At 33.0% G+C, this 27,862-nt stretch overlaps 2 protein-coding genes across 4 annotated transcripts; one reads left to right on the top strand and one right to left on the bottom strand.

The window, feature by feature from the left end:
• On the bottom strand, nt 1–27,821 carry LOC123675175 (E3 ubiquitin-protein ligase rnf8-B-like). Of its 2 annotated transcripts, none has more exons than XM_045610476.1 (5): nt 27,606–27,821; nt 27,439–27,549; nt 27,054–27,288; nt 26,642–26,970; nt 1–297 (listed from the first exon to the last, which is right to left on the bottom strand). In XM_045610476.1, exons 1-5 carry the CDS (start codon nt 27,675–27,677, stop codon nt 70–72), a joined length of 975 nt encoding a protein of 324 aa, XP_045466432.1. In that variant the 5' UTR covers nt 27,678–27,821; the 3' UTR covers nt 1–69. The 2 variants fall into 2 exon arrangements, with proteins under 2 accessions (XP_045466432.1, XP_045466431.1); XM_045610475.1 differs by lacking the exon at nt 1–297 and adding an exon at nt 13,006–13,372.
• Nucleotides 2,911–4,985, top strand: LOC123675176 (transcription initiation factor TFIID subunit 11-like). Of its 2 annotated transcripts, XM_045610477.1 has the most exons (4): nt 2,911–3,048; nt 3,249–3,418; nt 4,219–4,542; nt 4,641–4,985. In XM_045610477.1, the coding sequence occupies exons 2-4, from the start codon at nt 3,263–3,265 to the stop codon at nt 4,665–4,667; spliced, it is 507 nt and encodes a 168-aa protein (XP_045466433.1). In that variant the 5' UTR covers nt 2,911–3,048; nt 3,249–3,262; the 3' UTR covers nt 4,668–4,985. The 2 variants fall into 2 exon arrangements, with proteins under 2 accessions (XP_045466433.1, XP_045466435.1); XM_045610479.1 differs by lacking the exons at nt 2,911–3,048; nt 3,249–3,418 and adding an exon at nt 3,748–4,131.
• Nucleotides 27,822–27,862: the final 41 nt, after the last annotated feature.

Below are 27,862 nucleotides of genomic sequence, written 5' to 3'. Positions count from 1 at the left end.
TTCATCTCATTACTTTTCTTATTTTTTATTGACGAATTCAGATGTTTATAAATGAAGTTATACTTTCATTTAATAAAATTGTACACCATGAATCACAAAACCAGCCACAGCTAGCCGAATCACTTCAGCAGTGGGATATAAAAAAGTCCCATCAGTAAGGAAGTCAGGTGTTCGTGATCTTCTACGTGGTGCCATACGGTTCAATCTGTATAACCATTCCGTTTCTTTCCCTTTAATCCTGTCTTGTCTGACTTCGTTCCATTCTTTCCTGACCTTCTCGTCCTTTGTTTCCAAAACCTGAAGTGAAAAAACCTTTTTTTATTACTGAGCATGTAGAACACATAAAATGAAAAGTGTTTTTGGGAATGATTTCATTGCTGTTTCAAAAACACAATTCCCTGTAATAGGTACCAACAAAATCACTTCTATTATAAAATACATAAATACAGTGTATTTCAAGTTCGACTGCGTATTAGACGTTTCTGGAGAACGGGGCGGATTACAGATCTGAAAATTCGGAATATGAAATTTCTCAAGATGCCCTATTCAGCTAAAATATTTTCGAAAATCCAGCACTTCCGGTTATACAAGAAATGAAAAAGATTTTTTCAAAAAAAACTTTTTTCTTCTTTTTATGTCTTAGATATTATCAAGATTTCCATTCTCAATTACTCCTTCCTAAAACTATTGCGGTAGTCCTTATAGTTTTTAAAATATTAAGAAAAAACCGAAAAAAAGAGAATATTTCCTTAGTTACAATTACGTGAATTATTTTTACTGTGAATATCCTATGCGTATACTCAATTCACTTTCGCAAACTAAAATGATGTAGGAATATCGTGCATATCTTGAACTTGAGAAATATCATCACAGGGTGTTTCAAATATTGTGCCAAAAATTTTGAACAAAATTTGATCATAACTTTCGATTTTCAAATTAGAACCCTATTTTTTTATGATTGCGTTAGATTCCACGGAGGAAAATAAGGGTAATGTCCAAGCATGATTATGCTCCCAAATTCAATAATTCAAGAGTTATTCGAGATTTTATGAATCAAAAAAGTATAACAAGTTTTTCATAATAAAACCTCGAATTTCAGAAAATAGAGGCGGAAGCAAAGTTGTACGTCTATGTCATACAACTCAATCAAGAAATAAATCAACTAAACTGGTGCTCGTTCTCCGATTGACGATTCGATGTAGATGCTCTCGGACAGTTCCGGTAGATCCAACACATCTTGTACCACCACGTCGACGTTTTCTAAGTCTTCGACGCGATTATCCTCGGTGTCCATCCCTTCTCGAAAGGTTCGAGGTGTTGTTGCTAGAGATGAGCGATATTTCACGAACTGGGATTTAATCACTGATATCAGAATGTCACAGGTAGTCACGGTTCCGAAAAACGAATACAGAGCATGACAGGATCACAGTTTGAACATTTCACATATCATTGTCCGTTGCAGTCGTAAATTATGAAGGCAGCTTGATGTTTTATTGCTTCGGAACCTTTTTCGATTAACATAATTGCATATTTTTATGACAATCCCAGCATCGTAGGCAACTTCGCCTGCTTTAGGAAGTATTTTTGTAGGACTAGTTAAACAATAAATACTTGCTACAAACAAATAATAACTACTGAATTACTGCATAATTGGTGGTGGCAATAAAATTCTAATTTTATGCTTATCTTTGATAAACAACCCCAAAAAAATTCTTGCTATATTGAAGTTGCCGACCGAAGCAATAAATGGTACTCGTATAATCAAAAATAAACGAAAACACGTCAGAGACATAATAATAATAGACGAAAGAATAATAACAGGCGAAAGACCAGCAATCTTTCGGCTTTCTTCACAAAAGTTGAAGTAAATTATGCTACTTGTAATTTATGCAAGTTGAAATTATCTTTCAAAACCACCTCTTCAAATTTAAGGAAACATTTGAAAAATAGATATCCTTCTGTTACGTTCCTAACTAAAGCTGAAATAAGGAGAAGAGTTGAAAATGTACGAAAAATGTATGTTTTCATAATAATTTTTCATTAATTTTGCTTTGCTTTGAATGATAAGAGTGACCAATTCGAGTTGCAAGGATAAATGAACTAAGGTTTGGGTGATTCATACAAATATTAATAACAAGCAACCTAAACAGTGATCACGTCACGCTTTAATTTCACTGATATCATAAAGTAACGTTCACCTTTCACAACGTGATCTAGAAATCACGGTATCGCTCATCTCTATAGTCCAAGAAAATGGCCAATGAAATACGAATTTTGAGGTTAAAACTTGAATTTTGGATATAAGTTACTTTGAAGCATCTAAAAACGAACTGTGAAAGGTTTTTTTAAATTCACCCCCGGGAAGGGGTGAAAAAAAATAAAAAAAGGGGTTTTTTTGAAATTTTGGGGAAATGGTGAGTGTTAGAAAAAAAAGTTTCGAATAAAAGTTGTAGAGCGTAAAATTTTACATAAAAATGTTTTCACAACTTTTTTTCCTAAAATTGAAATTAACTGAGATATGGTAGCTAGAAGCTAGGGGATGATAACAGGAACTTTAAAAAATCATAAGTTGTTGAAAAATTGAAAAAACTCATAATTTTTTTTTTTAAATTACTTATATGATTATAAACTTTAATTCTAGAGAAAAAATTTTTTTTTTTAATTGTTTATAAAAAAGTTATAACAATTTAAAATTTTTATTTTCAAATTAAATCAACTTTAACTGATGAAAATATATATATATTTTTTTTAATAGATTAATATTTTAAGAAATTGACCATACGCGTTGAAATTTAATTTTTACCTGTTCTTTTCAAGCAGATATAAAATAATTTACCTGGTTAAAGATATTGTGTGGCGGCCATTTGCTTTCACTACCGACTTCGGTACCTCATGCGCATGCGTCAGTTGTCTCCATTTGTTTTGAGTGAATTGATCTCTGTGTGTTTACAATATTCTCCATTTGTTTTGAGTGAATTGATCTCTGTGTGTTTACAATATTCTCCATTTGTTTTGAGTGAATTGATTAGTGCTGTTAATTTGGAAAAGGTACCTAATTATTTAAGTGATGTTCAATTTTATATTGAGAAACCGCATGGTCAAAACATAAACACATGCTTTTTATTTACTTTGTTATAAAAATCACCATCAATCATTTTATATTATTTAATTTTTTAAATACTATTGTTGAAGTATCTACCTAGATTAGTTGATAATGAATTAATTTTGTACTTTTCTTGTTTATATAGGTTGAAATTTCAACATGGATCAACAAGCATTATGCAGTATTTGTGACACAGTTTTGATCAATGACACCGACACTGTTGTTTCAGTGAAAGAGAGAGGATTAAAAAAGTGGATTGAGAAAAGCATTGAGAAGGAAGACAGAAAAAGCGAGTTATGGCTCGGAAAGATTGAAGTAAGTTTTCATGAAAAATGTAGGAAGTCGTATCCTATGTCTACCTCTTCAATTAAGAGAAAATCAAAATTATCTACTGATCCATCTTCATCACATTTTACATCATCTGTAGTTGGACCAAGTATACTACCAGCGTCAACTTCAACAAATTTGAATTTTGATTTTGTAAATCTATGTTTTTTTTGTAAAATGTCATTGGATCGCAAACATAAACGGGTCCATTTGATAGCTAATAAGTACACACAAGACCAGATACTGGATATTGCCAGGAGGCAAAATGATGAGTTTAGTACTGAATTGATTAAACGCATTAAAGACATCAACCTAGTTGACTGAAAAAAAAACCTGATTTGCAAGCTCTAATTTCTGTTTTCTATGAGTCTAATCGTTCAATTGAGGAATTATACGCAGTATCTGAAAAAATTATATTCCATCTCTATGGTCAAAGTATTACAGATGAACTGACACTTGGTGAATTAAGATATAGGATATTTTCATTATCGGCTGCTGCTTTTAAAAAAGAAGTTATCTTAGCTTCTTTACCACCGACTGAATCAGCCCTACGAGAACATACAAAACGAGTGTATTATCAAATTCAACAGTGGTTAGGCAACAATCTAAATCCGGACGATTGGGGTTGGAGAAGAACCTTATTTATGATGATACCTATCATGTCAAACGCGGAACCAGCACCAAAGGAGTTAATAGATAAAGTAAGTTACAATTCACACCAACTTATCTTATTTTAGTGTTATCCAATAGTAATAACAAATTATTCATTTTGCATTTTATTTTAACAGGTTTCTTGTAGCTGTAAAACGAATTGTTTATCAGCTCGATGTGGTTGCAAAAAAAGTGGTTTAAAATGCAATAAATTTTGTAAAAGTTGCCAAGGCCAAAGCTGTGATAACGCTTCTGCAAGATCGTTTAATCTTGAGGATGATGAAAATGAAGATAAAGAAGATGAAGAAAGAGATGAAAATGATGATGATGGAAATTTTTATGAGGATGAAAATGATGGTGAAGAAGAAACTACTGTCGAAGACGGAGAACAAGAAAATGAAGCTATATGTACAGGACGTAAAACTGTTAAAAACACTCGTTCAAAAGTATCCACACAAAAGGTATAATATCAATCAAATAAAATTCTTCTTTAGTTAATTTTTACGCTATGGACGATAATTTTTTTCTTGTATTCTTCACAGATTTTTTGTGGTTGCAGAACCAATTGTGCATCAGCAAGATGTAGTTGTAGAAAAAGTTCTCTCAAATGTAATGAATTATGCAAGTTTTGTCATGGTGATACATGCAATAACAGTATAAATGCAGGCGTTGATACCAATGAAGATAGTGAATATGAGACACATACAAAAGCTAACGATAAAGACGAAGAAACACCTACTGAAGAAGAAAACGAAGGAAGCTCAACTGTTAGAGACAGCAGTCCACTTGATGAAATTTATATTAACTTTGAAAAATTTTAATATAATTTTTGGAATTGCAAAATCTATATTTTTTTATTTATTATATAATTAGAGAATCAATTACTCTTAGGAAGTTTCTTCAAATTTTTTTGATTGTAATACAATTTTGTAATCTATTAAAAAAAAAAAAATATTTTCATCAGTTAAAGTTGATTTAATTTGAAAATAAAAATTTTAAATTGTTATAACTTTTTTATAAACAATTAAAAAAAAAAAATTTTTCTCTAGAATTAAAGTTTATAATCATATAAGTAATTTTTTTTCTGTCTTCTTTTTCTGTCTTCCTTCTCAATGCTTTTCTCAATCAACTTTTTTAATCCTCTCTCTTTCACTGAAACAACAGTGTCGGTGTCATTGATCAAAACTGTGTCACAAATACTGCATAATGCTTGTTGATCCATGTTGAAATTTCAACCTATATAAACAAGAAAAGTACAAAATTAATTCATTATCAACTAATCTAGGTAGATACTTCAACAATAGTATTTAAAAAATTAAATAATATAAAATGATTGATGGTGATTTTTATAACAAAGTAAATAAAAAGCATGTGTTTATGTTTTGACCATGCGGTTTCTCAATATAAAATTGAACATCACTTGAATAATTACCTTTTCCAAATTAACAGCACTAATCAATTCACTCAAAACAAATGGAGAATATTGTAAACACACAGAGAACAACTGGCGCATGCGCATGAGGTACCGAAGTCGGTAGTGAAAGCAAATGGCCGCCACACAATATCTTTAACCAGGTAAATTATTTTATATCTGCTTGAAAAGAACAGGTAAAAATTAAATTTCAACGCGTATGGTCAATTTCTTAAAATATTAATCTATTAAAAAAAATATATATATATTTTCATCAGTTAAAGTTGATTTAATTTGAAAATAAAAATTTTAAATTGTTATAACTTTTTTATAAACAATTAAAAAAAAAAATTTTTTCTCTAGAATTAAAGTTTATAATCATATAAGTAATTTAAAAAAAAAAATTATGAGTTTTTTCAATTTTTCAACAACTTATGATTTTTTAAAGTTCCTGTTATCATCCCCTAGCTTCTAGCTACCATATCTCAGTTAATTTCAATTTTAGGAAAAAAAGTTGTGAGAACATTTTTATGTAAAATTTTACGCTCTACAACTTTTATTCGAAACTTTTTTTTCTAACACTTACCATTTCCCCAAAATTTCAAAAAAACCCCTTTTTTTATTTTTTTTCACCCCTTCCCGGGGGTGAATTTAAAAAAACCTTTCACAGTTCGTTTTTAGATGCTTCAATGTAACTTATATCCAAAATTCAAGTTTTAACCTCAAAATTCGTATTTCATTGGCCATTTTCTTGGACTACTAGTTGTCGTTCGTGTTTCTGCAGCAGTTTCTTTGATATGAAACCCTGCCCGTAACCTTCATTCTAGCAAAGATGGGACTTCTCGTCGGCATGGATCCTCTTTTGGACCTTCAGGTAGATGGCCTTGGTCAAGTACAACCCGCTAGGGATGTGTGGTTCGTTCAATTTCGACGAACCGGATCGAACCAGATCCATTGCTGAGACGACCCGGTTCAAAAGACCCGTTCAATTGACCCAATGGTTCTTTTCAGCTCACTAACTCAGATCGAATCATGTACGATTTGCGCATGATTCAAAGATCCGTAGATCTGGTTCTTTCGTTTTTTTGTTGGTAAAGAATGTTATAGTTATTTATGTATCAAGGGAGTTATGAGGGTTTTAACCACAGAGGGCAACAGATTTCAATCCCGAGGGACGTAAGTCCCGAGGGCTTGTTGCGTTGCCCGAGGTGGTTGAAATCCAATAACTCACAAGATAGATAATTAATTTTATTTCATACTGCATGAAATATAAAAACCAAATTGTTTTGGTTTTCAGAACATAACGAATTATCTTTATTAAGAATTAAGTAGGCATGGTTGCCATGGAAATATCACTGACAAAATTGTAGATATTTGTCATATCGTGTTTCTCATCATATTCAAATTTGTGAAAATGAATGGAAACTCAGAGAAAATTGAGATTTCAAGAGATTTGTTGGAAAAGGCTGAAAAAGCTCGTTCCGTACTACTACCGACAAAGTCGGAACTTAAGTACAAAAAGGAATATGACAAATTTCTGCAGTGGATGGAAGTTAACCGTATGGATAGTAAAACACGAGTGAAACTGTAATGTTGGCGTATTTTCAAGAGATGGTATCTATTTATTCTTTTAGTCTAATATGTGAATTGATTTATTTTTCTTACAGTCTGAATTGTATAGTCCTAGTTCGCTGTGGACTAAGTGGTCAATGCTAAAATTGATGATGAGAATACATGATGACATAGATGGAAGTAAATTGCATGAATTGGAAGCGTTTCTCAAACGCAAAAGTAAAGGCTATGAGCCAAAAAAGTCTCAAGTGTTTAGTCGGGAAGATATTGTCAAATTTTTGAAGAATGCGTCTGATCAAGAATACTTACTTCATAAGGCATGTAATGCAAACTGTAACGATTGCACATTTATTGTTCTGTTTCACAGGTAGTTTTGATTATGGGTTATTTCGGGGGCTGTAGATGTCAAGAACTTTTGAATATGAAAATTAATCACATCGAAGATAGGGGCTCTTATGGTGGTTGACATTCCGGAAAGTAAAACAGATATTCGTAAGAGATTTACTATTGTGGAAGAAAACGAGTTCTCTGCATTGAGTCTAGTGAGGACAACTTATATGCTTCTACGTCCATCGGGCCCGGAAAGATTTTTTCTAACGTATCGCGGAAAACGTTGCTCAGTTCAACCGGTTGGAAAAAATACATTCGGGAAAATTCCAAGCAAAATTGCTAGTTTTTTCGAATTGCCGAATCCAGAAACATTCACAGGACATTGTCTGCGAAGGACTTCTGCGACTGCCTTGGTCAATGCAGGAGCAAATATGACAACATTGAAGAGACATGGTGGATGGCGAAGTTCAACGGTGGCAGAAGGGTATTTGTCCGACAGCATGGAATTGAAAAACAAAACTGCAAGAATGTTAGCTGGCATGTCAGATGAAAGAAGGGAAACAACTTCATGTTTGAATACAGTCATTAACAGTGACAACCGTTTAATAGAAAATCCTTGCAATTCGAGTAACAACTTTAGTGGTAAATTCGACAACTGTCGGTTTGTTTTTGTGAACACTTTAGAGGGAGTTAAAGATCTATAACTGCCCTGTTTAACTCCCAAGGGAGTTATGACAATGTTTATAGTTACGGTAACTAAGCATTTATTCCTTTGTAATGTATCAGTATGAAATAAAGTTAACATCACCTTTGTATTTGTGAGTTGGTATGTTTTTAATCGGATCGTGAATTTGTGATAATGATTTTTTTGAGACATAATCATAAACATGAAGGAGATAATCCATTATCATAAAGTCACGAGGTCTTGAATTATTAATTTTAACGAAAACTACCTAATGATCATTACCTGCATCCATTCCAACCAAATAAATACAGAAGATCTGAAATCCCTCAAACTGATATTAACCCTAATTAATATATGTTGTTCCCGAAAAATATTCATTTTGATCAACTTTACAAAGTGAGGTTTGAATATATAGTTAAAAAAATTCTCAAAATATAATGAACAATATTTAACACCATAACATTTTCAAGAAATAATAATTGGTGCATCTAAGAGAGTGCAATTACAGAGCCCAGTTTCTTTTACTATCTATCATCTTTCTTCAAAACCGGGTGCCAAGTGCCGAGCCGATGATTCATTTGCGAAATGGATGTATTTTATTACAACCATATGTTCCTTCAAGGTCAGTCCAAACCGAAACCCATTTACCTAGGCTCGGATAACGAACCATTCTTTCTGTAGATCTTTGGGTCCTAAAAGATCCTCAGATTGAATGAACTGAATGTGAGTTTGGCTCATTCGGACGAACGAACAAATCATTTTCAGAGAGACGACCCGATCGAACCATTCGTTCTGAAGACCCGGGTCTTTTGATTCGTTCGTTCGTGAACGACACATCCCTACAACCCGCATTCTTCGCAGATGAAGACCGAGGGTGGTAAGCAGAATTATAAGACGTGAGGCCACTTCTTGTCTAGCGCGCTCTCGATGCCATGCTTCCAAAATTGATGTCTGTTAATGTCCTATTTGTTTCTATACGTGATCCTGCACAGGTACCAGAAATGATGAAACTTGTGATTCCAGGCGTGATACGAAAGCTTGTACTGGTTATGGCACAGCTTAAAGCAAACGTCGCACACGTGATGTCGCTTCCTTAGGTGCACCAAAATACTGAAGGCTGAGGGCATCTGTACTGAATGTCGTTGTTCAAAACTTATTATTCCGGGCAGAGGTAGCAGATCAGCTCGCTGTAACTGTAAAAGTTCGACATGCAACTTATAAACAGCAGCAGGTTCTTTATGTACAGGGTGGGCAAATAAGCGAGGTAAGCGGCTATATCTCAGGATCCACTCATCGTAGAGACTTGCGGTAAAAAATTCTACCACTAAAGTAAACAAAAGAAAACACTGGAAATTGTTTTGAAGTTCATGCCCTTTGATAACCAGTTATCAATAAGGATCAGTTATTATTAAATAAATAAATTATTATTATAAATAAACTATATATGCAATGCAAAGACTTTGTTTACAGATCTTATTTATACAGGGTCTTTCACGAGGAACCTCACCCATATTTATACGGGAAACTACTGAACGTATTTTCATGAAATTCAGCACTTATAAGTATTTCACGATGCTGATGAAATCTAAAATATTTTCAAGGCATGAGCACCTCCGGTTTTTCCGGAAATGACGTCAACTTCCGTTTTTCAAATTAGACCACCATTTTTTTATTGCAGAAATAGATTCCTTAGAAAATTTCAAGTTATTTTGATGTAACATTTTTCAGTTTTGGTTGGAAAATTCGAAAAAAAAATCGAAAATAGAGCTCCGCTGAAACAAGAATAACTTCGAGGTTTTTGGATGGAAAATTTTCATTTTTGGGATTTTTCAAGATGTAAGATTGATGTATCCACTTTAAAAATCGAAATCGCGATTCATGATACAGGGGGTGAAAAAATCGCTTTCAAAGTTAGGGATGACAAAATCGTGAAAAATCCATTTTTTCAAATTAGAACCCCATTTTTTTATGGCAGATATTGAATCTACGTTAAAAAATAATGTGAGTGTATGCATCACACCCTTGTCCTAAAGTGGATATTTTCTGAGTTATTCACAAAAAACTGTTTTTCGTCTTGAATTTTCAGCTATTTCTTTTCCCTTCACGCCAAAAAGATGAAATTTTCAGGAACTGTTACTTAAACCACGTTTTAGATTTTACTACCCTAATATGCAAGAGAAAAAAGTTACAGGTTGTTCCTAAATAGTTGGCGAATTTTGATTCGAATTTGTATCGGAAACCTCTTTATTTCAACTAATCGGCCATCGGTTTTCTCTCCAGTTATAACTGCGAGAGTTTGCCATGGTTCTCCTAATAGTAACTTGAAGTCGGTTTCAAGAAGGGGTTCAAATAACAGTTCCTGAAAATTTCATCTTTTTGGCGTGAAGGGAAAAGAAATAGCTGAAAATTCAAGACGAAAAACAGTTTTTTGTGAATAACTCAGAAAATATCCATTTTAGGGCAAGGGTGTGATGCATACACTCACATTATTTTTTAACGTAGATTCAATATCTTCCTTTAAAAAAATGGGGTTCTAATTTGAAAAAATTGATTTTTCACGATTTTGTCATCCCTAACTTTGAAAGCGATTTTTTCACCCCCTGTATCATGAATCGCGATTTCGATTTTTAAAGTGGATACATCAATCTTACATCTTGAAAAATCCCAAAAATGAAAATTTTCCATCCAAAAACCTCGAAGTTATTCTTGTTTCAGCGGAGCTCTATTTTCGATTTTTTTTTCGAATTTTCCAACCAAAACTGAAAAATGTTACATCAAAATAACTTGAAATTTTCTAAGGAATCTATTTCTGCAATAAAAAAATGGTGGTCTAATTTGAAAAACGGAAGTTGACGTCATTTCCGGAAAAACCGGAGGTGCTCATGCCTTGAAAATATTTTAGATTTCATCAGCATCGTGAAATACTTATAAGTGCTGAATTTCATGAAAATACGTTCAGTAGTTTCCCGTATAAATATGGGTGAGGTTCCTCGGGAAAGACCCTGTATAGCTTGATATCATGAAGTTTCATCCAGATAAATGTATTTCACATTGTGTTTCAAGTATTCTCTGTATTTACCATAACATCATACTCTATTAACTATATTATTATTATGATTATCCATAAGAATTATCCTTTGATCAATTGTTTTGAACCAATTAATTTTATGTAATGTAATTTGATTGTTTGAAATCCAGGTGCTTTTTGGTTAGTTCAAATGCTTTCTAGACTGATATATTCTTGCTTTGATTTTGGTAACAATAAAATCACTCAATGATTATTTGAAAGTGAAATCGTATTGTACAGGGTGGGCAAATAAGCGAGGTAAGCGGCTATATCTCAGGAACCACTCATCGTAGAGACTTGCGGTAAAAAATTTTACCACTAAAGTAAACAAAAGAAAACACTGGAAATTATTTTGAAGTTCAAACCTCTACCGCTAGGGGGCGTAATAGCTATCGTCAAGTAGAAAAATGCATTTTACTCGAAAAATTTTCATATTAAGTTGGAAAAAAAATATCATCACTGTAAACCTTGGAAAATTCTCTATTTGTTTGAATTGTCACTTCCGATTTTACGACATCAAATAAGGGTAGGTGAAAGGGAGAAATCTGACTTATTGAAACGCCTGTAACTTCAGTATGGCTCAACATTTTTGAGCAAATTAGATCTCGTCTGAAATAATATCTTGTTGATTGAGGACAAAATATAGTCATGATAAATTTGTTTTTGCTGCTTTCGGTAGGGGGCGCTAAGTCAGAAGTTCATTGTTTTGTTCATTTTAGTCCAAAATTTCAAATGTAATGATTTTCTCAACAGAAACAGAAATTCCATCAAATTTGCATGAAAAAACCTGAAGGTCGCAAAGCGATAATTTCAGGCGTTCTGAAGTTATGGCCGAAAGAAGATATTCTTCAACTGATGCACTGCAAAAAACCAAATTGTGTCTTTAATTTCTAAGAGAAACAGAAATCCCATCAAATTCGTATGAAAAAACCAAAAGGTCGCAAAGCGATAGCTTCAGGCGTTCTGGAGTTATGGCCGAAAGAAGACACAATTTAGTTTTTCAGTGCATCAGTTGAAGAATATCTTTTTTCGTCCATAACTCCAGAACACCTGAATATCGCTTTGCGACCTTTTGGTTTTTTCATACAAATTTGATGGGATTTCTGTTTCTCTTAAAACTTAAAGACACAATTTGGTTTTTTGCAGTGCATCAGTTGAAGAATATCTTCTTTCGGCCATAACTTCAGAACGCCTGAAATTATCGCTTTGCGACCTTCGAGTTTTTTCATGCAAATTTGATCGCTTATTTGCCCACCCTGTACATTTTTCTTTAGTGCAGATACAGAACTTTATGTACGTTTTACGAATAGCGACATCGCAGACATTCGAAAACAAGAGAAGAGGTATAGTTTATCCAAATTCACTTGGAGGAAGCCGAAATATTATGATTGTACAAGGTTGCTCACAATATTCCTCACTCTGAGGAATATTATAATAACATCATTTTTTATAGTCAGTAGAAAGCCGCTATTCCCTCAAAAAAGAGGGGGTTCATTACACTAAGTCAAAAAAGTTATTAAAAACCACTATCATCCATATAATACTATCAGCCATCTATAGTCCACCGCTGGGGGTACATGTAACAACAAATAAAGCATAATTAAGCATAGTCCATTGCACGGGTTAAACTTATTTGAAGTAGATCTTAAGAGTCATGACCAATCAGAGGCCTATTCCAATGATATGAAGCATTTGATATCTCCCTAACCCCTGTTCGGTGGCGTCAGTGATCCTGATCTATTGAATGTTTAATAATTGCCAATTACCCAATATATGTATAAATTTAAGTGCTTTACAGGTGCCTGGTTTTCAATTAGGATAATTTGTAAAGGGAAAGGAATCATTCAAACTAAACAGCATTAATAATATAACAATTCATATTTCTCATAGAAAAATATATACAGAAAAGTTCAAATGTTAAATAATTATAATAAATATTCAATATTCTAATCCTTCTATGTATTCTTGAATAGTCCATGGATCCCAAGAGTCGTCAAATCCAAACATTTCTTCCTCAAGAAAGTCTAAATCGTCTTCCATATCATACTCTGAATAGTCAGACTCGTCCGATCTCTCAGATGCAGTGTGATAATCTGAGCCGAACTCTGCATTGGGTGGAGGTGGAAACTCTGCATTGGGTGGAGGTGGAATGATTATTTCCACTGACCTTTCTGCGACCGTTTTGTTCCTCTGTTCTCTATTCTTTTGATCCATCACCGACACCAGCTGGAATAAAAAATATCATTCTTTAACAACTTACCACTACTAGAGATTATTTAATAACAGTTGATTTGTCTTTTGCCTACATTATCTGCGATTCTCTAAATGGACAAATAACACTTTGAACGTTCATAGTTTGCAATGATTATAGAAAATAAAAAACTATTCTATACTCAAAGGCTGTGATGATAATAATAGTTTGTATTCACGTACTTCACAATTAAGATATCTAGAAACTCTGGTGTGTGCACTGATTCTATTTTGTTTCGTACTTTTTGAGATAGGCTAGAACTTACGAGAGTTCTGTAAAGGCTGATTTACATCAAACGAGCGAATTTGTCGTGAAATGGGATGAACTCAAATAATTGAAAAACTTACTGGGATGTTTTTTCAATTTTCAAACAACCTGTAAAATTGTCCATTGATAAGCCTTGCACTGATAAGTGGATGGACCCGATATTTTCTGTAACTTTTTCTCTTCCTAAGGACAAGTGTACTACAAACGCACGCAGTCTAAACGAAATTTATTTTCAAAATGGTGTTGTCAACTGTGAAGCAGGCAGGCAACTTTCAAGCGACTGAATAATTTAATCACCGAGACTAAAAATTTGCAAGTGTGCGAAGGAACGAACAGCACATACTTCAGATATAGTACTACATATTCTGGATTCACAGATATACTATTAAATATTTTGGATAGAGATTGTTTAGTAAAATACATCAGGCTTCCATAAGAAAATCTTTAAGTTACTACCAACCTTTCATATGAAGGAATTGAGTCTCTAAAATTCGTTCTCGAATTTTGTCGTTGATCAGAGATAATAAATGGTCAAAATCCTCTGAAGTAATTTTATAAAAATTTTGGAATTGATCACTTTCTTTTCGTTCTTTCATATCTGTTAAAGTTTCACCTACATTATCCAATATACTTCGCTGTATTATAATTGACATTAATGAGCATTCGTTCGGCAAGATTTTTGTGCAAGAATTCTAGTTCTTAGTTCCCGTTTTTGCTCGCGGTAATTTTTGTATGAATGCTTTCGTTCACACTAAAAGATCAACAAAGAATGTTCTTGTTGAAGCCCTTGCTCTTTGTCCATTTGGTTTAATCCCACCTTAAGGTGACGCTCTTCAGAATTCTTCGAATTCCCGCTATCTGTCGCGTTCAAAAATGAAAAAACTGCAAATTTTTGCAATACATTACAATTGAGTTCATATCGAATTTAAAATGAAATTATCGAAATATAATAACAGACGGCTATTGGTCTATTCAAAGTATAGAAAATTTCAACGAGCATAGAATATAAAATATTTTTATTCTAATTCGAGAAATGTCGAATAAAAACGATGTATGAGCTATCTGAAACTTAGATGTCTAAAAACCAGGTGTATGAACTGATAAGCTTTTGTTTTGCCAATTTTGATAATATTAGTTAAGCTTCGTTATGTCAACTGTAGGTAGCGCTATCAACAAATTAAGATTCTTGTTATTTATTATTTATGAGTTTAGTGCCATTATGTACCTATACATGTATATCTTTCATTATAGTTATGATCTATGGAAGTTATTCTTGTAATTAAAATACCAATTAACTGTCTCTCTATTATAAATATTTGAATTCATTCCAGTAAACGGTTCGTGTTTTGTTTCACGACTTTGCACGATCATACTCGGTTACACAAAGCTTTGGATTGGTCAGTATCGGGTTTTAATTAATGTATCCAATCAAAAACAACGGAAAAATGATCTAAATGACAAATATGACATTGCGGTGCCGCCACGAACTAAAACTAATATTTTCAATTTGGTCGAATGTCATTGCATTCAAAATTTGACGAGTGCATTCACCATGCTTTTAGACATCTTATCTGAAACTCTAGTGATCTCTCAAAATCAAGTAGGCATAAATTTCGCGTTTTGTCTGAAAGTTTTACAGGTATAAGTAGACACGCCTGGGTTTCTAGGTATCTTATTCCTAATACATTAGAAGGTCAAATCCGTTTTTTGACACTTCATATCTAATGGAATTACTTCGTTTTGTAGTAGGTACTTATTTATTAACTAACATTTATTCACTGATATAGTGAAGTAGTAGTGGTAATTTTTATTTTCCATAAGTTACATCGATTATCACAATTAATGCTAAATATGGAAGTGTCAATATCATCGTAAAGAGCCTAAAATTTACCAGTTATATTAAACAATAGGCTAGAATATTTTGAAATCCCTTTATGTAATGTAGAAATAGGTCTATTTCGAAAAAAACCTTATTTCGGCAATAAACTTAATTTTGATCCAAATTGAGGCTCTTTTCGAATCTAGCAAGAAAACGCTCCATTGTATCCGTTTATGACGTAAAGGATAAGTAAAACGTCTTTGTCCAATAGGAGAGCCCAATTCTTCCCTTAAAAAGAGGGAAACAAAGAAAAACCAACGAAATATATGTAACCTAACATTTCATTTAATCAATACTAAACGAAAAAAGCAGCTAAATAAAACGTTCACTTCGACCAAAGTGAAACGTGAAAAAAGGCAAATAGTAAATATAAATATAACAAATAGTTTTCAATTGAATTTCAGCGGCAGAATTCGAATCTGTCGTTATAAATTACGAAATTCGAATGAAAAATTGAAACTATAGGTGACATTTTTATAAAAAAAATATTCTATACAGTATCATCTTACAATATTTGTTTTTACTGTCTTGTGTTGCAAATTTCCTGAGCAAATAATTTTGTAACGCTGGTTTCTCCGAACCCAAAATAATTTTGTTCCAATGTCTTTCTCAATTTTCAGCGAAGAAAGGTCGCAATTGAGAAGGTTCCTGTCTGATAACGAATCCAGCCTCAATTTCGATTATGTCCCTTCCTTCGGCCGTAATCATTTTTTGGCGATTACTATAATTTATTTATTAAGTTGAACGATATTGATCTTCCATTTATCTTTTTCTTACTTCCCTTTTATTGAAGTTTCTAATTCTCGCTTATAATTATTGATCTAGTGGCCCTTCATTCTCTGTTGCTGACAGTTTTCTTAAAGCAGTGACTGCAGCACCTTCAGCCATACTACGTTCTGAAGGAGAGATCAGCCATTCACTCATCCATGGTGGTAGTTAACTCTTTGATTCGCGGGTTTGCTTGATTATTTCCGTCAACTTTCAGAGTAGAAAATTCATGGATTGCGGTAATGGGCGCCGTTTTGCTCTACCGAGCTCAACCAAATTTAATAATTCGGGTATATCCTAATGAAGTGGTTCCAGTTTGCATGAGTTTCTACAGATTAATTCTTTTTTATTGCTTATGTCATTTAGTCCACTAGAAAAATACAAAAAAGGTGGGTCTGCTGGAAAAAAGTTGTACGGGGGTGTTGTGAGTTGACTCTGTCAAGTTATCCAACACGAGGACTCTATGCTAACTTGAGGAGAGCCGAAGAACCTCAACATTTTCGGACTTTTTTCAGTTTCTTGCACATAACTTCTAATCTAATTAGTTTTCGACCAAAACATTTTTAGATATATTCTGTTGACTAGTTTGAAGTGAATGACGTGAAATTGTTCTATTATATTCTCTATTATTTTCCGTTTTTAACTCTTAATGTATGTTGCATGTTCTCGAAACTAATCGAAATTATGAGTAAGCAAAGTTCTTTGGAAAACTTCTTCAAAAGAAGGAAAATTGATGCAGGCAGATCTTCAAGTTTTTTGTCTTTGATTGCAACAATTGACACTTCAACAGGTGAAAATCAATCTCAAGAAGTGTCTTAAAATTCAAAGGACATTGGAAACTAATAACCAATTTTTTTTTCGTTTTTAGGTCCTTATCCCCTCTTAAGGCCTGAGTCTGGGTACGCCACTGTTTGTAATATGGTCCATATTCGCATCATGCTGATGGTCCATATTGAATTCCCATACATTCCCAAGTTGTATATTGTTTTTCAGAAAATGTTTCTAATTAATATAAGTGATTTTAAAATAACTCACCTCTCCCCTGGTTTAATCCACTTTTGCATCAAATAATAATTGTTTAAATAATGAGCTTACACACTTACCTAAAAAAATACACTGCAATTTGACAAAACGAAAAATAAGTACACACATGCGTTTTTCCTCATTTCAAGTGAAAGAAGAGCCGCATGGGGTGATACCTTGTGTTGGCTGATGCCAACTCGATATAAGGTACAAGGTGTCCCAAATTCGATGTTCACTGAAAGCATCTCTAAAAATATAAAACTTAGAGAAAAAATCTTGGAAGGACCCCGAGCTCTTTTTTCGAAATAATAAGACATCAGAAAGCAGACCATGAATATCTCGATGCGTTCTCGAGTTACAGGTCGTTTCTGAAAAATGACTGTTTCAAAATTTCGCTATATCTTGGTTTTTGTTCGAGATTTCAAAACGTTTTTTTTTTGTAGTTTTTAAGGATTTATATGATAACATATCATATAAATTTATAACCGTTTCAGAGATATATAACATAGTTGGTGTTTCTTGAATGGGACACCCTATATTTTTCAACGCAGTTTTTTAGCAGCGGATTTGTCGAGAATTTCCGGTTTTTCAAAAATAGACATTTAGGTTTTCGACTTCATTTTTTGATGAGTCACCTTATACACAGGGTGTTTCATTAGTAAACAGAAAAACTAGAATAGTGAATAGTAGACACCGGGGCAGTTCTAGATATACCCCATTTATTGGGTCTGACTGCCTTGGTTACCGAATTTTTCTCATATATTTCCGAGGTCATAACAAGCAAACCACCCATTATATCGGGTGTCCCAAGGTGAGTGGCCTATTAGATTATTATGGAAACTATTGATGGTAAAGATTTCAAATTTTGTGGATAGATATTTGGCCATATAAGGTACATTTTTAAGATAATTTCACATTTCCAGTGTTGCCGGATGTACGACAATTTGGCAACAACTTTGTTATTTTGAATGGGACATCAGGTATTTCTATTTTTTTTATGATACTCCATAAAATATTAAATCTATTCACTCTTACTTTTCTATCCCTATCTTTAACGGTTTTTGAGTTATTAATTATTTTTCGAAATTTTAGATCAAATTGGCGTATTACAAAAATGACTCTAGTTCGCTCAATATTCGAGATTTGAGTCAGAAATTTTGCAAGTCGCTAGATATTGATCTGATCTGTGTCACTGCTTTTGAATTATGGTTGTCACTAATACAGGACGGACCAAAAAAAATCATCATTTGCCAAGTTACAAAATTGTAAAAAAGTCTATTTTTTCAAATTAGACACCTAGTATATTTTTCAATTTTTGGAATCAATACAACACACTCTACAATTTTTCTATTCACGTCCCTATACCTATCTCAACTGGAGTCCGAGTTATATGCGTTATATGTGTATATCTTTCTTGAGCCATTATTTATAGAAAAACCTCGGAACAAAACACCTGTTAGGCAATAATTGTTTATTTTGACACTTATGGATTGAACTGATTCATTGATGTATCCATCTATGAACGACATAAAGAAAATAACAATAAAAAAGAAATTAACGCTTATTGAATCAACTCGGAATCCAGTTGAGATAGGTATAGGGACGTGAAAAGAAAAATTGTAGAGTGTGTTGTACTGATTCCAAAAATTGAAAAATATACTAGGTGTCTAATTTGAAAAAATAGACTTTTTTACAATTTTGTAACTTGTCAAATGATGATTTTTTTTGGTCCGTCCTGTATTATTGACAACCATAATTCAAAAACAGTGACACAGATCAGATCAATATCTAGCGACTCGCAAAATTTCTGACTTAAATCTCGAATATTGAGCGAACTAGAGTCATTTTTGTAATACGCCAATTTGATCTAAAATTTCGAAAAATAATTAATAACTCAAAAACCGTTAAAGACAGGGATGGAAAAGTAAGAGTGAATAGATTTAATATTTTATGGAGTATCATAAAAAAAATAGAAATACCTGATGTCCCATTCAAAATAACAAAGTTGTTGCCAAATTGTCGTACATCCGGCAACACTGGAAATGTGAAATTATTTTAAAAATGTACCTTACATGGTCAAATATCTATCTACGAAATTTGAAATCTTTACCATCAATAGTTTCCATAATAATCTAATAGGCCACTCACCTTGGGACACCCGATATTTACTTTATATTTTGCACACATATTTCTTATTTGAAGCATAAATGAATCTTTTAATGATCACAAGAAAAGGCCAGGTCCGGATTATAAAAAATAATGGAACTATTGTATCCTTGAAATAACGTATATCGAAATTTTGAAAATCCGTTTTTAGATTTGAAGAGAGCACAAAAAACTGAACGAAGACGTGTAATACGCTCTATTAGTGATGACGTCACACACCGCCATTTTAGTTCTCCTGTCAGTGTTCGGAAGCCAAACAAACAAATTGTCATTCAAATAAGTACGTTGTCGTTGAAGAAATTGGCTCATTTTGATAAATAAGATCATAAGCAACGATTTTACTATTAATTGATAGACAGAAGGCACGAGATTAATGCCAGTAAGTTCGAACTTGAAGTTAAACTAATAAACACGGCTTTTTACAAAATCTGGGATATGATACAGGATGCAAACTTACTGGTATTAACCTTATTTTCCTTAAGTTTACCCCTTGCTCGATTTTTGCAGCATGAACATATCGATCTTTTAAATGCTATGAACATGGTGACTAATCTAAAAGGGACGATAGAAAAAATCAGAACCAATGCTGCAGAAGAATTCGCAACCATATTTAACGCATCAGAGACTATGGCGGAATTACTCAGTACCTCAATAAAAGCCCCAAGAAGAACTGGACGACAAACTCTTAGGTGCATCATTGAAACCGACAATTCTCAATCATACTTTAAGATATCCCTATTTTTGCCATTTTTAGATCACTTTTTAAGTGAATTAAATAGTCGCTTTCTGAAACATCAAGACGTAATGAAAAGTTTTGAGTGCCTTATACCGACCTCTACCAGTAATGCTGAAGTCACCAGAAGACAGGAAGAAAGTTTTAAAAAGCTCCTGAATTTCTATCAGGAAGATATTCAAATTGGCGACATCGCTGCCATTGGGGAACTCTATATGTGGTACGAGAGGGTGAAAGATTTGAAAATTAGCTCAAGGAAGGCAATCAATTATTACACTGCCTGCCATCAGGATGTTTTCCCCACTATCAACACCCTCCTGAAAATTCTTACCACTCTTCCTGTATCGACATCAACCAGTGAAAGGTCCTTGTCATCTCTTAGAAGATTGAAAATATACAGCTAGATATCAATGCTGCTGAAGTGTTGGACGAGCTGGCAAAAACACCTCGCCGTCTTGAATTTAGACTTTCTTGAATGATATATAGAGGATGATGTATAGAATGAATGATGTATAGAGGAGTGTGAATGAATGATGTATAGAGGAGCGTGATAGCAATTTCCACTTATACATTTATATTTTAGAATATTTTCAATCTTTTTTTAATTCATTCTAACACGTATTTCATTGTTTATTAAGTGTAGCATTCAATAGTATAATATATATTGTGGCCTGTATGATGAAATAATTTTTTTAAAAGAGTTTTTCACACAAATCTTCGAATGGAAACGATATCTAACCCATCCAACCCCCCCTCCCCCCCCGCTTTTCACTTCAGTTCAGGTCACTCGCTAAAACTTGCCACTACCCATAACCCCCCCCATGATTCAACTCTAGTTACGCCACTGTTCTCGACATGTAATATACTATCAAGGAACGTTATCAACGATGATGAACTGATCGTTGCATAGAATTATAAGAGCACGAAAGTGTTTGAGATGAATTCGGAAATGTTCTCTCTGAAGATAGATAAGACAAACTAGGGTAGAATAGGTGCATGACCTTGAGATCCTTGAATGACATCCTTCTACGTCAAATTAGCAGCTACGTTGCCGAATTGAATTTTATTTCTTCGTTCTTGTAAGGCGAAATTTATGTCCCTCAGTGGAAGCAGAAGGCTAAATGATAATGATGTACAGGGTGATTCACCACGATGGCCTATTAGACGTTTATGGAAAAGTAATAATAATTTTGTGCTGAAAGTAATTAAGAAGTGACAGATGCAGCCAATGAGTGTAACCAAAAACGCTCTCAAAGTGGAAAGGGGAATACGAGGGGAAATATTCAGCCAATAAGATCATTCAAATCGGGACATTCTTGTTTCCAAGACGATCTGCTAAATACCGGGGTTTATTTGACAGTATTGATACTCTCATATTTTCATAAATTCCAAAGGAATTTCTGAAAACTTAGACAACCCTTGTATAATTGAAATATTCAGGCTTCCTCCAAGTGACTTTGGATATACTATAATAAAATGTGCGATCAATACAATCAAAATTACAGCTAAAAGAAAATAAGAAAATACAATTATTTTGTTCTACTTTAATACTAAGAAGTTTAATAAATGGTACCACGGTACCAATATGGTTCTATTTGAAGAGTTTTACCCCAAAAACGATTACGATTAACTTTATTTGCTCATAAAAAACGCAATTTAGTTCTTTGGACGGGATTTCGATTTTCCTAATATTAGACGTGTCAATTGGAATGAATCTGAACCTTCATGGCACACTTGAATGGAAAACTAAAAATTGAATTATAAAAAATTTCTACGTTTGAAATGTCACTTACGTGGTATCACTGGATTCAGAAAATTATGCAGAATTCAGAAATGTAATAATATACAGGGTGTTCCATTTGAAAATCGAAAGTTGGTATCACTTCCGGCAAAACCGGAAGTGAAAAAAAATATATGGGATATCCCAAATTTCAATCTATTACCTTTAAAACTAAGGGAGATACGGGGGGTGTACCATGATCCTGTTACACCCGGTATACACAGCACACTGCAAAACAGCATATTTTCAACGCAAAAACGAGCCCTGAGGGCAATTTACAGTATGAAGTACCGGGAATCGTGTAGGGGAGTTTTCAGGAGAGAGGGTATTCTAACTTTGACAGCAATCTATGTACTACGATGCTCAGTTTTTCTTTTCTTCTCAGGAACAGGGAACTATTTGAAAAATACAGAAACCAACATAATTCAAGGAGAACATATCCATACATATACCTCAGAAGACACCTATCACTCACACAAAGTAGCACGGAATATATGTATATGAAGATCTAGAACTCCCTGCCCAGAAACCTTCATGTTATAAGTAACATGAAAATATTTGAAAAAGAACTAACCAAGCACCTTATGAATTGTGAACCATATAGCTTAAACGAATATTTTGATGAATGCAGAGATAATTTATAAATCTTAGATGAAATATATTGGACTTGTCATCTCTTCTTTGTTTACAATGATTGTAGAGGATTAATAAATATTATTATTATTATTATTATTGTAATCCAGTCATAAAGGGTGTCCCATTTAATTGAATTCAGTAATATTTTAATTTGCAGAATTTGGGTTGGTATTGGAAATGTCATTGACAGAAGGTTGAATTTAGTTCAGTTTGTGTTATTTGTTTTCATTTAAGAAATTGTGAAGCTTAATTATATCAATTTTGAATACCCATCGATTAGTTTTTTTTTCTCATCAGTTGGGCTCAGCAGTAATACTATGTACCCATAATCAAGTAATATAAGACATCGAATTCGTAAACCACCACCAGACATGCACAACATCCATGACCTAGCCAGGATGTGAACCCGGTACCTTCGACACCAAAGCCAACTCTTCAGTCCACTGTACTACCGAGGTAGTCATTGATTAGTTAATTTGAGTATTTCCGCCAGTACTGTTAAAAGTATTTGAGAAAAAGAAGAAGTCAAGTCACTACGTCCTGGATTTTAAGTGGAAGAAAACCTGTACAATACGATTTCACCTTCAAATAATTATTGAGTGATTTTATTGTTACCAAAATCAAAGCAAGAATATATCAGTCTAGAAAGCATTTGAACTAACCAAAAAGCACCTGGATTTCAAACAATCAAATTACATTACATAAAATTAATTGGTTCAAAACAATTGATCAAAGGATAATTCTTATGGATAATCATAATAATAATATAGTTAATAGAGTATGATGTTATGGTAAATACAGAGAATACTTGAAACACAATGTGAAATACATTTATCTGGATGAAACTTCATGATATCAAGCTATACAGGGTCTTTCCCGAGGAACCTCACCCATATTTATACGGGAAACTACTGAACGTATTTTCATGAAATTCAGCACTTATAAGTATTTCACGATGCTGATGAAATCTAAAATATTTTCAAGGCATGAGCACCTCCGGTTTTTCCGGAAATGACGTCAACTTCCGTTTTTCAAATTAGAACACCATTTTTTTATTGCGGAAATAGATTCCTTAGAAAATTTCAAGTTATTTTGATGTAACATTTTTCAGTTTTGGTTGGAAAATTCGAAAAAAAAATCGAAAATAGAGCTCCGCTGAAACAAGAATAACTTCGAGGTTTTTGGATGGAAAATGTTCATTTTTGGGATTTTTCAAGATGTAAGATTGATGTATCCACTTTAAAAATCGAAATCGCGATTCATGATACAGGGGGTGAAAAAATCGCTTTCAAAGTTAGGGATGACAAAATCGTGAAAAATCAATTTTTTCAAATTAGAACCCCAATTTTTTTATGGCAGATATTGAATCTACGTTAAAAAATAATGTGAGTGTATGCATCACACCCTTAATAGCAAATGGTATAAAAACATTCCTATAACAGATAAAAGAAAGGAAACTTGGTACAAATATGTATTTACATTTTTCATAAAAGTTTAATCCAATCATTCATGTCATGAACAGTTTTATTAACTATTGGCTTATGAAAGTATTTTACACCTTGATAAATTGGTTCTAATTTTGAAAGTTAAAACTGCAATTTTAAAACTCTTCATATACTAAATGGATTCTTCAAATTTTATTTCTGTCTTATGATATTGCCTTTCCATTCACTTAGCTACACTATTCAAATTTGTCAACAAATTATCCTCACCAGTTTAGCTACCACAGTTGAAATGATCCATAAATCCTGGGATGAAAAAGCACATTTAAAGTTATATGACTAGAATTTTGCAAACACCATCAAGAATGCAACAATTATTGAAGAATCTTCGGTGAAAAAGAACTATATTTTAATGGTCTTCAATTCTTCAATGGAGTCTTTCATGGGCGACTCTTAAATGAATAGATATCATTCATTGGATTTTCTTGAAATGTGAAAGCATTCCACTATATTTTTACGTTATAAAACCTGAATTCCAATTTATAAAATCATAACTGTATGTACCCTTAGTAATTTCGAAAATTTGGGATCTTTCAGATACAAAAATGATGAAAATAATATAAACTGATTATTTCTATGATGCAACCACTGCAAATCTTAGTGATATTTTTTTGTAACCAGCAGTAAAGCGAATACACTAGGTTTATTCGATGTCTATAATTCCTGTATGAACTACATAGTGATTGAATTTGGATTGTGGCTATTTCCATTAAGCTGTTGTACAAAACAATTATGAAGATTTGTATCCAAACTTAAAATGGAGGATATTTCCAGCTGTTTATGTAGTTTATTCTTCTTTCAGTACAGTATTTAGAATCTTTTGGTTTTGTTTAATTGTATCAAATTAAAATAATGTACACAACATTTTATACTAGAAAGAATCGACCTAATTATATATTTTACTCAACCCAATACAAATTCTTCTGTTTGTTTTCGATTTCAATCAGTGAGCAGTTTTATCTGTATGCTTAGTATAATTCGTAGTGTTGCGGGGTGATGGAGAAAAACTGCTATTTCGTTTTTATGTCATATGAGGAATTACCTCCTGCAATTCTAATGAAGTTACTACATGTTCAGCATCATTTTTTTTATCAAATTAGCAAATAACCACTTATGATTCCGGTTATTGTTGGTCTTGCTCTTGGTTATGAACTTTAGGAATAATCATGAATAACCAACTTCCCCTTCAATATTGTGTGGATTATGATTCACCATTTTCATTAATGTAGGACTGGGTGCTGTAATCAAAACAAACACAACCAACTTTTATTTTAACATCATTCTTCTGTATCTAAACTTAACACTCTGTTTTAATAAAACAAAGGTTCGGTGTTTTCAAGTCCTTGAGATAACATGTTGAACTTAAATTTACACGGTTAGGACCATCGAAATTGGGCGACCAATTTGGATTAAGCCAATGTTTCATCTATATATTTAGACTTTATCAATGCTATAGAAAGAACCAAACAAAATAGGTATGAGTTGAAGCGACACATATGTATAAAGACAACAGAGTCAAAGTTCAGAATATTTGCTCCAAATTGGTCGCCTGATTTTCGATAGTGCTAACTCTGTAAATTGAACTTCAACCAAAAATAAAACAAAGCTTGCCATCAATAGAGAATTGTGTAGACTTGCATATTTCTTATTTCGATCAAATTTGACCTTACTTCTTCAATGACCAGTGAAGTTAAACACAGCTCTGGAGTGTGGTAACCTTTGGTTATCTGTGGTCCGAATCGGAGACGTTGAAGGGCTAGTTCATGACGTCATGTGATATGACCAACAATGAACAAAATCACTTGAAGCAGCTGGTTATTGTTGATAATTTCCTATGATACTCGTAACCAGGGATTCGCTTGAGATCGCTTCAAATGTTAATATTGTTTAGTTTTTCCAAATTGATTTCGGTTGCATCTGCATAAATCCTTATTGGTAGTTGATAGTTATGTGGGCTTGTTGTTTGTTCTTGGTGATATCATAGTATTGGGTATTGTTGATTAACATGAGTGGTTGGTTTATATACTCGCATTATCAAGGTTGTTCGGTTTAAATTTTGTGACGCTGCATTACAGGCATTATCTGTTGGTAAACCTAAATGACTACATAGGTTCTGGTGAATAATTATCTTAGGTGAAGACACAATATTTTTATCAAGGGACATGAATGTTCTCAGTGTGTAGACAGCTTCATATTATTGGATAATTTGTCTTATGTTGTTAGCACTTAACGAGAAACTTGCTGTTTGTATAGATCTTAATACCCTCTCTGAGAAAATATAAATAGAAAAACAATTTTCCTTGATGAGTATCAAGACCTTCACTGCGTAGGCAATATTCTAATGATGACGCACGGAATTTACATATAACTATCAAGATACCAAATCAAACTGCTCAAATGGGATAGCCAACAGGTAATTCACAATAAATTATGAACACACTTCATGGCATAATATCATAAAAATAAATAAAATCAACTTGAATCTCTTACCTTTTTGACCAAGTTATCAAGGACCATTGATGGGTTTGCAGATTCTATGGGTCTCCTACACATTGGGCAGTCGTCTCTCTGCCACCTCCACCTCCCTATACATGAACTACAGAAACTATGAGCACAATTCAATGTTGTGGCCTCAATGTATAGTTCTTGACAAATACTACACTCTAATTCAGAAGCCTCCAATGTACACTCTAGTTTTGGCTCATCAGAAGTCTCTTCCATGTATTTACTTTTCTTCACAGGAGGTTCTTCATCTGCTTCTGAATAATTTCTTTTCTGACCTCTGCTTTGACTAGTGAGATCGATTGCAACATGACTCACTAAAAAGAAATTGATTCAAGTATAAGAAACAAAATTGTTGACAATTATTAGTAATTAAATGACAAAAATATAATTACTTTACCTGAAGAAGTTTGTTCTACAGCAGCTTCTCTTCTTTCATAACTATGGTCATTATGGTCATTAGTTACACTAGGCAAACTATTCCTCCTTTGTGAAGTCATTAATTCAGAAAGTAAGTTTGAATCTTTATATTTCAAACAGAATGTTCCTCCAATGAATTCTATTAAATCTCCATTTTCTAAAATTTTAATTTCAGATACAACAAGATCCTTGTTTACCAAAGTTCCATTTGTACTCTAAGGAATAATAAATTATCAGTTCATAATTAAATTCGGCAAAATCTATAAATGATTCTAAAATTACGTTTTACCGAAAATTCTAAAGTTAAATGTTTTTGCACCTGGTAAGGATACTGACAAATTTTAAAATAATTTATAGAAACTTACATTATCCCGTAAAATCCATATATCTTCCATTTTCTCAATGTAAAAATGTATTCTTGAGATTGACGAGCCATGGAGAACATAATCAGATTTCAAACTTCGGCCAACTGAAAACTAAGAAAATTACATCAACAACAATCAAGTAAAATGCTTTTTTCATTTTTTCTTACCTTGCTTTTAGTAATTGGGACAATTACATTATTATTAAGATTTAATAAACAGGGATAAACGCTCGCCGACATAATTTCAAGCAGCTTGCAATAACTCCACAGAAGATATTTAATTTCACAAACTTTATAAATTCAACAAATCTCGAAACATTCACACAACACGACTTCCATTTTACCTTTGGATTGTTTTGCTTTTGCAACCGCAGCTGATCGTGATCAATCATTGAATCGGAAACCATAGAACATATATTTCTTTT

The sequence above is a fragment of the Harmonia axyridis genome, chromosome 3 (assembly GCF_914767665.1).
Source record: "Harmonia axyridis chromosome 3, icHarAxyr1.1, whole genome shotgun sequence".
In the NCBI taxonomy this organism is placed as follows: Eukaryota; Metazoa; Arthropoda; class Insecta; order Coleoptera; family Coccinellidae; genus Harmonia; species Harmonia axyridis.
This window is presented reverse-complemented; position numbering and strand designations above follow the sequence as displayed.

What these genes read in the sequence shown, in the direction of transcription:
- LOC123675175 (XM_045610475.1), bottom strand. Translation starts at nt 27,677, where the DNA reads ATGTCGGCGAGCGTTTATCCCTGTTTATTAAATCTTAATAATAATGTA. An exon ending in TGTAGAACAAACTTCTTCAG is followed by an intron (nt 26,971 to 27,053) that starts GTAAAGTAATTA and finishes ATTTCTTTTTAG; the next exon opens with TGAGTCATGTTGCAATCGAT. An exon ending in TTGATAACTTGGTCAAAAAG is followed by an intron (nt 13,373 to 26,641) that starts GTAAGAGATTCA and finishes TTTTTATTCCAG; the next exon opens with CTGGTGTCGGTGATGGATCA.
- LOC123675176 (XM_045610477.1), top strand. Translation starts at nt 3,263, where the DNA reads ATGGATCAACAAGCATTATGCAGTATTTGTGACACAGTTTTGATCAAT. An exon ending in TATGGCTCGGAAAGATTGAA is followed by an intron (nt 3,419 to 4,218) that starts GTAAGTTTTCAT and finishes TTATTTTAACAG; the next exon opens with GTTTCTTGTAGCTGTAAAAC. An exon ending in CAAAAGTATCCACACAAAAG is followed by an intron (nt 4,543 to 4,640) that starts GTATAATATCAA and finishes TTGTGGTTGCAG; the next exon opens with AACCAATTGTGCATCAGCAA.